At 38.9% G+C, this 9,733-nt stretch overlaps 1 protein-coding gene across 2 annotated transcripts; it reads right to left on the reverse strand.

Annotated features, from left to right (window-relative positions):
• Positions 1 to 4,421: 4,421 nt before the first annotated feature.
• LOC109008294 (translocase of chloroplast 90, chloroplastic-like) lies at positions 4,422 to 9,397 on the reverse strand. Of its 2 annotated transcripts, none has more exons than XM_018988335.2 (3): positions 8,999 to 9,397; positions 8,122 to 8,253; positions 4,422 to 7,179 (listed from the first exon to the last, which is right to left on the reverse strand). In XM_018988335.2, the coding sequence occupies exons 2-3, from the start codon at positions 8,246 to 8,248 to the stop codon at positions 4,919 to 4,921; spliced, it is 2,388 nt and encodes a 795-aa protein (XP_018843880.2). In that variant the 5' UTR covers positions 8,249 to 8,253; positions 8,999 to 9,397; the 3' UTR covers positions 4,422 to 4,918. The 2 variants fall into 2 exon arrangements, with proteins under 2 accessions (XP_018843880.2, XP_018843879.2); XM_018988334.2 differs by having other exon boundaries at positions 4,422 to 7,185.
• Between the last annotated feature and the right edge of the window lie 336 nt (positions 9,398 to 9,733).

Consider the following 9,733-nt stretch of genomic DNA (forward strand, 5'->3'; position numbering starts at 1 on the left):
ACCCCCCACATTTTTTAGTGACAATTAAAGACATATTCCATTGAATATATATTTAGATCCGAATATGCCCCCCACCTTCTGGATCATCACTCACGCAATTCCTTAATATTCATTGGTTAAGATTTTTTATTCCTTGAAGCCTTGGAGTTTAATTAAATTGACCACGACTAGGGCTCATGTTTCTCCATCATATTTTATAGAAAAACTATATATAAAGGATGTGTTTCACACTATCAATCACTCAAACAACTTGACGGCACTAGGTGCCCAGGATAAGTTTATGCTTAAATTAGAGAGATAACCACAATATATATTATCATAAGAAGATCAGGAGGACTTTTGTTACCTTCATTTACTATTTATAGAAATGTAGGAACGTGTCAAGGGAATTGATAACCATCTGTTTCCTGCGTTTATTTCTAATTAGCCTTTAATAAAGAAGGGGATAACAACTCTGATTTATTAGAATTATTCATCTCAAGATAAATGTCTTAATCTTGAAATGTTATCTCCTTGCGAATATTGTTGCTCTCTTGTGTATAATAAATGTCTTAATATATGTAAATATATATATATATTTATATATATATATATGTATATTTGCCAAGTTTGAAACCTCTGCATGCTTTGTGTCATGCCTTTTAAGCTGTACAGAATTACTTTCGTTTTGCATGGATGTCGTACGCTATAATATTGCTACATATCATACATAATTCGTCATGTACAATGTGAACCCAACCTCCTTGATGGTTGGTCTTTATATAATGAAATTAGAGTCTCAACTCTTGAACACATCTCATGCATTATTCTCATGTGAGCAATCTATCACTTGAATGCATCTCATATTCTCATGCATTCTGCCATGATTTTCATGATTGAAAATGATCTCCATATATAATTAGTCCTGCCCCAGCCATTAAGTTTCTGACCCTTCCTGGTGGCTTTCCAACCAAGCCAACATCAAACACGCTTACACACAAATAAAAACACGTGCTTTCTAACTACAAGAACATCATAATCTTCAAAAATTTCTCATAAAGCAACCCTTTTTTAATATAGAGTAATACTAGAGAGAAACTATTATAACAGTGCACATTTTACACTCACTGCGTGGCTGCTTCTAGTTGATTGTTCTCAACACTCACTTGAGGAGATGTGTGGTCTAAATGATGACACATCATATGTATAAAATAGATACTCTCAGTAATAACTTCTATCTATATTTATTCTTTAAAATAACCCCACTTCAAAAAAACTCAGGTATATTCCAGTTTTTGGAGTTGTTGGAACTTGGCATTTAGCAGTTAGCAGTTAGCACTGCACGGAAACTACGACTGGTCGTTGGGATCATTTCGGAGTTTTTAGAAACTCTCTCGAGGAACCACGAACATAAACATAGACGCAGACGGTCTTCAGCTCTTTCTCGAAGAGTTCTTTTCCGCCATGGAAGACCCATTATCGAAGGACGATAGCCCAAGAGTCCTCAAAGTCCTAGAAGCTCTGAAACAAGCCTCGCACCAGTTACAAGCTCACCCGAACCCCAACTCTGACGAGCTCAACTCTTCCTCCCCCATTAAAGCTCTGCTCGAGCTCCAGACCGAGTCCGACACCATCCTCTCCAAGGACCCGAAACTCTCCACCCTCACCCAACACCTCTTCGACCTCAAAGCCCTCGTCGAGACCCTCCAGGAATCCCGCGGCCACTACGGCCTCAAATCTTTCCTGGCCCGCCGGGTATCCACCCACTCTATCTCCCGGGTCGCCGGGTCCATCGAGTCCGAAATTCAGGCCTGGATCGACCGCGAGAGTATCGACACCTTGACCCAGGTCCTGCGCGAGCAGCCTTTCAACAACGAGGACGAGCTGATCAAGCTTCTGACTCAGTTCGAGGACCGTCTCTCCCAAGGTTTCAACCGCGAGTTGCAGGATCTAGTCCTCAAATCCAAGCTGTTCTCGTTGCTCGAATCGGTTCTGTGCAACCCCAATTGTTCGAAGCGGGTACGCGAGAGTTGCGCTTCTGCCATTGGCGCTCTGATCAGGTTCAACAAGGACGTGTTCGTGGGCCAAGTACTTATGGGTCCGACAATTGGCTCCCTGGTAACAATGGCTTCCCCGGCATCGATCAGAGTTCTATGTTCTTTGATAAGGTCTATAAAGTCTCCGCTCGTGGACGAGATCGAGTCCAATGGGGAAATACCCAAAATCATAAGCTTTTTGAGTTGTCAAGACCTGGAAATGCTCGTCTTGGCCATGGACTGCGTGCTTGAGATTGGGTATTTCGGGCGGAAAGAAGCCATTGAAGCAATGCTTAGAGAAGGGTTGATAAAAAAGTTGGTGGAACTGCAGAGGACAGAGTTAGGTGGGGATTTGATAGATATGGGGAGGTACGGTAATAATGATGGGAAAGAGAATGAAGGTGTTGGGATTGAAGTGGTGGAGGGGAAGAGAGAGAGTAGGCAGAGGAGATTCTTGAAGAGACATCCATTTGCGAGCTGTGTGGCAAGGTTTGCAGTGCAGTTGGAGGTAGGGGAGGGGCTGAGGCAGAGAGAGAGAAGGGCTTTCAAGCAGGAGATATTGGTCAGAGTGAGGGAGGCTTGCGTCTCTGATGCTGAAGCTGCCACCATTGTTGCTGAGGTTCTGTGGGGGTCTTCACCTTGAATCTCGTAAAGAAAGTTTTGATTTTGGATATTGGGTAACATTGGGGATGTACAACAAAGAAATTCATTTGTATTAGTAATCTGTAGTTGATTTATTTACTCTTTTTTTTTTTTTTCTTGTTGTAGATATATGTATATTTGTGGTGAAAAGAAATTGTGGATCAAGTGAAATTACAGATGCAATAAGTTGATTTATTGATGGTTCAGAGATGGGAAGGACGTGTATGTTGCTAGTTGCCTCATTCTGTGGTTGTTTAGTGCAGACTGCAGTGTGTGTTTTATGGAAATGGCGGCCGAGGATTCTATGGGGGAATCGGATCTAGGCATATGCTGTTGGCCTAAAGAACCATTGTGATACTGTGAGGTCACCATATGCGTAAAGTAATAAATTAGTAATAAATTGAAGACGACTAATATTAGATTCAGTCACGTGTATAAGTGCTGCACACTTCTTCACTTCTTTTGAAAAAGAATAGCATTCACTAACAAAAAAGAATTCTGCTACATACAGTCATTTTTACGTATTCTTTATACATTCTACTAATATGATTGGTCAAAATAATAATTTTATATTTAAAAAAAATAATACAATCAATTACATTAGTAGAATGTGTAAAAATTACACAAAAATGATAGCAAAGTTTTTGATTAAAAAATGGAGAAAGAAATAAGGGCCCAAACAGGTGGGGGCCTCCTACGAAATTGTCTGCAATTTATGCAGAAAATTCAAGAAATCTCCTAGTTCTACAACATTGATTATTGTTCATATAGATCTTTCGAGTAATATTAAATATTTAATAAATATTGTAAAATTTATTTTTTGTGTTTATCTCACTCACTCTAGACTCTAAAATCAGACAAAAAAATCTTAGCTTAGCTCTTGACCATATATCATAGGAGTGAAAGAGAAGAGGACTAATTAGTAATTACCACCTGTAATGTGATTTATAAATCTGATAAAATCTCCAAATCACATGCAAAAACAATCTTCAGTAAGACCAAAAAGAAACTAAATAATTTTCGAGAACAGAGTATTGTTTGCGACATTTTTCTACCATGCTATTTAGTAGCCAAACTGGTTTCACTCGTCCCTAAAATAAAAAAGAAAAGCAGGGGAGGAAGCAAGAGAAGAAGGAAAAGTGAAAACATGCTAGTATGTAACCTTACCAACCAACCAACCAACCAACCAAAGCCAATTTCAAGACTTAACAACGGATGGAAGTCATTTATGGTGGTCAGCGTCATGATGCTACCATGGCATCCTGCCCTACATATTATGACTAGAAAAGAAGATGGGGCATTCTAGGAGGCTGAGAATCCAGGTGGTTCTACAAAAGTGGGTAATCTTTGGCAAGCTAGACAAGACAAGAATGAGACGTTATCACGGTGAACTTGTTTGGGAGATACAATTACTCTCCAATTCTCAAAAGACATGTGGATCCTACAAACATCATTAATTTGCGGTTTAATTTCATCGTCTAGAAAGGCCATATAAGCTTCCAGCAACATGGGAATCTCCTTCCCAACCAGCACCAAAGCCATAATTACCCGAGTCCAGAAAGCTGGATAATTTCACAGTGCATAAATCCTGGTAATTATCAGCTCAAGCACTAGTTCTTGTATGTAAGCTTGGATTATCTACGTTTCCGAAACCTCTTTCGATGCACCAAGTAAATATTAATAAGATCAGTATAGCTTCCATTCCAATCCTATGCTAATTAAAAACGCTGCAGTCAAACAAGACCAACAAAGAAATGTCCGAACAATTTAAAATGATCTGTATATGTCGCCAATTAACAAAACCTAATGGTTTTCAAAAAAGATTGAAAATTTTTCATTGTGTAAAGTATTATTCATTGGTACCTCTGATCTGGACTTGTTCTACAAGTCACCAAAAACAAGAAAAAATAAGACTCATTTTTTATGTACAGTTATCACCTTATTTTAGTTGAATGCAAACCTTTGTCTGGCTCAGAGGCCCAAAGCTATCAGCTTGACTGGATACTTGCAGTGATGCGAAACTGAGATCCTTGGTTTAATGACAAAGACAAATACGGCTTTATAGATTTTCTAGCCAAACTTCCAAAGTGGGTGGCTTAAACAACGGAACATTTGGCGAATGCTCTTTGAAAAAACCAAATCTTAGTCCTATCGTCTTTAATGGTCAAAGGTCCGTGTCTCAGATCCAGATGTAGATTGCTTTGCCGCTATAGTACCCTTTCCAGACCAAAAAAATAGAGCATTGAAACCCCAATGACGACTTATCCACTCTCCAATGCTTCCCTACTACTTTCAGCTGTCTTTCTACGTAACATAGCCTTGAAAATTGTGAAAGCCGCAACCAGAGCAATCTGCAAATGCTCAGAGCTACTTGTTTTTATGCAAACCTGTCCCATTTTGCGACTATTTAAATTAGCATTAACCGACACTCTCAAGCTTCTACTAGGCCGGAATTCGGACTTTAGACCAGCACCCAAAACGATTTCTTTGTTGAAGGAGAGGATTGACATTGTCATACTGAGATTATCATTTCTCGCTGGGCATTCACTCCCTCTTAAAGTAGCTTCAAAACTCGCACCATTTGCCACTTGTCCAGGGCATCCCATTCGCCCAGCATTAACCACAAACTTCAATCTCTTCCCGACTGTAATGGTATCTTCAAGCTTGGCGCCGACATAATACTTCTTCCCAAGAGTCGTCAAAGAAAGTCCGCAGTCTGCAATGTTATGCTTCAGGCTCCTCAGCTTTGCGTTGCTATGAACTGTATAGATCATATCTTTACCAGAAGATTGTACATCAAGGCCTAAACAATAAGTTGGCCCACTGGGATCTGTATAAGCTGCAGCAGACTCCAACTGGATACTGAAATCCTCCTTGTCTTTGCTCATCTGTCCTGTGACAGAGGCAAAGACATTCCTGTTTATTTCCACAGCCGTTTCAAGATTTATTCCATCGAAGCCCACATCATGATCCATTCCTTGGGGATCAAGAACGGGCCTTACAAGCCACTGGTCACTTGTGACCACACCACGATACCTATGGACTGGGCAATCCGAGTCAAAACTTGGGGGAACTGCCATATCAGGTAACGTAACTGCCTCTGGAGGAACCTGCTGGCTATCATAATCATTGTGATTCACCAAATTTTCCTCTTTGGAAAGCCTATTCTCCCTCCGCCTCTGGTACTCTTCCTTCAACTGTTTCTTCAGATAAAGGATTTCCCGGTAATCCAGCTCATCAAGATAGTCTGTTTTCTGTGAGTCTGTTAATCTCTCAAACTGAGATTTTTTCAGGATTCGGATTGGAGGTAATTGATCATACTCATCTTCCTCCCCTGTGTCTAAAAGCAAACTCTCATCAATTTGATCTTCCAATCCATTTGGAACTGACATAGAGTGACGCCGTAGAAAAGATGAGAGGAGATGTGGCAGAGGAGGCAGTTGGGTGGTACTTAACGGTCCCAGTACAATGCTACCTTGAAACTTCAAGAGTGAGTTGACATCTCCCAGAACTTTAGTACATATGCACAATAACAAGAACTGAGATTTCCAAACCTGTCCATTAGGGAGTACTTTTTCCCCCATAAAATTTGTCTTACAGTGAGGATGGTTCTCAGCCAAAAGTACAGGGTTTTCGAGTCTTGAGTCAGACACTGCCTGGTGTATGTGATGCTGCACCAAATCTGTACATTGAGTCACATATGACTCATAGTTGACAGGATAACCACTAGGTCCTTCAGGAAGAGCCGAGGAAGCATGAGTCATCACTAGGATTGTGTTGAACCAAATTGCAGTGCCAAAAACTTGAGTTATAAGTTTAAAAAGAGGGAAATCACTATAGCCCATGTTGATGAAATCAAGGCGTTCAAAATACAAAACAATATCTGGGGGTGACTTTTTAATGTATCTTTTCACAGATAGCATAATCTTCTTATTTCTTCTCACATTACTGGAAGAGTAAGGTAAGAAGCCAGGGGCATCAATTACAGAGATTCTGATCCCATTAACAGTTCCCACGACCTCTTGGATGCAATCAGTGGCTGGTTGAAATGCATCCGTCATGGTTTTTGTTTGATCAAATATAGAATTTATTGTCGAACTCTTGCCAACCCCAGTTTTTCCAAGGACAAGTATTCTAAATGAGAAATCCAATTCAGGCAATCCATCTGCCTCCTGTTTCATGGCTACCGCTTTGACTCTATTGGTTCCAAGGTTAACTCTTTTCAAGTCCGATTCCCCTGCTCGTATCAAGGCTGCTATATGGATTCTATATAAAACCTTTGCAACCAGAAGATTGTCCTGTGACTGCCCAAGCCGTCGGAGAAGGCGCAAGAACGTAACTTGGAGATCCTCAATCTTTGCCAATGGGTCCAGCTTTTTCTTATCAGACATATGAGGGGAACCATAGGAGTCTTCAACAGAAACCCGCTTCTGGGAAGGATTATGCTGATTTTCCTGGTTACCATCTGAAGTGTGTGAGGCATCAGGAAGTAGTGGAAGTGCTACCAAATTGGCTGTACGACCTGAACCTAGCAAGTGACAAGACAATAAGATCTTTCCCAGATAAAATGTATCAATGTAAGACAAATTCAAATCTATCATTGGAAATTGGTTTGCAGCGTTGGAAGCATGTTTCCTACAATCTTCAACCAGATTGTCAACATTAAACTACAATGGAGATCTAAGGCCTGGATATAGAATAATGATATTAGGATTACAGAGAATTCGACTGGACCTAACGCAGATAAAGTCTTTACTGCAACTCAACGAGAATGCCTATTTAAGAGTGTAGAGATCCAGTATATAGTGATCTCCACCATATACACTGACAGGACCACGGTAATAAATTTAAAGCAAACTTAATCAAAATGGCCAAAAACAGTTAGCTTACTGCTATAGTAAAATAAAAAAATTTCCTGTTCACAAAATCGCAGCCAAAAATGACAAGAAATTTTCCTTTCCCATTGTAGCACTTCACATTTACCTTCCAATCCTCCCCTAATATTGACAAGTCCCTTGAGTAAATTTAGTGTAAACAAACTTCTACAACCTCCACTCCAGAGAGATGATCCTACCAAAATGAATCTTTACAGCCATTGTCCAAGAAGATTAAGGGCCTCCTTAGCTAATTGAACCATTATCAGATCTAAAAAGTTATATTTACTATCCCCATCCTTGCCATCTTAAATGAAGCTTGTAACGACAATCCCAAATTTAAATCACAGAAATTCTTGCCACTGTAAAAAAGTGAGAAGTGTGGAGACTAATTTAATACACTAATTGTTCGTTTAGTCTCCCTTACGAAGTAGAGTGGCCTCTTTCTAGTAGGCCTTTTCGTTTCCTTGTATAGAAAAAGAAAAAAAGTAGAGTGGCAAGCATAGTTTGTGTACATGAATCTATAATGACTTGAACCAAAAAATAAATAAATGATTCTTGAACATACACAGAAAGGGACAGGAAAGTACCTTGGTCATCAGACTCTTCCTCCAGAAGTCCCTCGCTGAAAAAACTGTCACTGCCTGACAATGGTCTAGATGAGACCAATGACATGGAAACTAATTGAGAAAAAACCCAATCCCTAATTTTCTTCATCTCTCCTGCAGATATCAAAAAATAATTATCATAATCTGAATCGCCATTTTTTTTTTATTGGCAACCGGTGCCAATTATAATCTGAATCGCCATTAAAATGGTACCAAAAAAAAAAAAAATCAAGTGTATCCACAGTACTCCATCATTCAAAACCTTAATGAAGCATAGTGAATATAACAAGGACCAAGCTATAAAGTCTTCCATAACTAATGACAAGAAACAGATCAAGAAACTAAATGGGGGAACATTTCGTGGCACGTGCACTATAAATCCTAAATAAACTAAAAGTCTGGCTTATCCAATCAAAGAGCAAGTAAACTTTTTTTTTTTGATAAGTAAAGAGCAAGTATACTTTTTATCCATTTTACTTTCATCGTGAAAAAACAAAATTGTGAATATCTACTGAAACCTTCTCAGACAGACAAATAGAGAGAAGCAGAAATTTTAACATTTAGAGGCAATTAACTATAAGACTCCTAAGGTATGCTGCTAAGACTAAGACCAGATTTGATACAAAAGAATCAGTTACATAAGCATAATCCAGTTAAATACAGCAGCGTAAAACAAGGGTACCTCACAAACCAATATATAAAAACAAAGTCAGAAAAGTATTCCACGTCAAAATAAGTAGTCAGACCCATTTTACGAAGGAAAGCATAGCAACAAATACTCCCACTTAATACAAGTTACCAAAAAAAGTATAATAAAAATTTGTTATAGACAACATTAAGGTTTGAGGTATTTGTTTACCTAAACTGTGAAAATTCCAGTCAACCCAGTCAAGCTAAGAACCCTGAATTGTATAGTACCAGCTTCAGCGACCAAAACTGATATTCGGAGCACCCTAAGATGGAATCCTAAAACAGTATGAGCAGCCAAAGCGCAGCGGGATCGATCAATCACGACCTACCGAAAAATTGACGTCACTGAAACCCTAATGGAAGGTCCAGACCCCCGAAGGTCATCCGAATGGATTCACGACGGAATAGGAAATTGGAATATAAAAAAAGGAATCCGATTCTTGATCTGAATTTACGTCGTGGTGCTGGTGCGGCTACGGTGAGAAGGAATAGCAGAAGAGGTTGGGGGTAAAGAAGAAGATGAAGAAGAAGCAGCAATGCGATAAGACAACGATAAAGAAGCTTGATTTTGCGTGCCCGTTCCTTAAGTTTTTTCTTGGGAAGGGGTGTCACTGTGTACCACGTGTCTTATTTGGATACGGCTTATCGACAATATCCTAAGAAATATGCTACCTTAGGTTAAAAATTTCTATAAATTAAAATTTTTTTTTAAATTTTTTTTTTATTAATTACTATTTACTATTTCACACTTTACATTTTAAAGAAAAAATTATTATATTCTATGTAAAATACTTTTATATCTTAGAAAAAATACCTCAACACCTTATAAATATAGATATAAAATATGAGAATAAATAATAACTGATGTATAATCCAATTGAAATAAAAAATAATGCTAATTTTG

This window comes from Juglans regia, chromosome 10 (assembly GCF_001411555.2).
Source record: "Juglans regia cultivar Chandler chromosome 10, Walnut 2.0, whole genome shotgun sequence".
Taxonomy (NCBI): domain Eukaryota; kingdom Viridiplantae; phylum Streptophyta; class Magnoliopsida; order Fagales; family Juglandaceae; genus Juglans; species Juglans regia.

Excerpts from the sequence above, each read along its gene's own strand:
- LOC109008294 (XM_018988334.2), bottom strand. The coding sequence starts at position 8,248 with ATGAAGAAAATTAGGGATTGGGTTTTTTCTCAATTAGTTTCCATGTCA. Across the intron at positions 7,186-8,121 it reads GGAAGAGTCTGATGACCAAG|GTTCAGGTCGTACAGCCAAT; the intron begins GTACTTTCCTGT and ends GTCACTTGCTAG.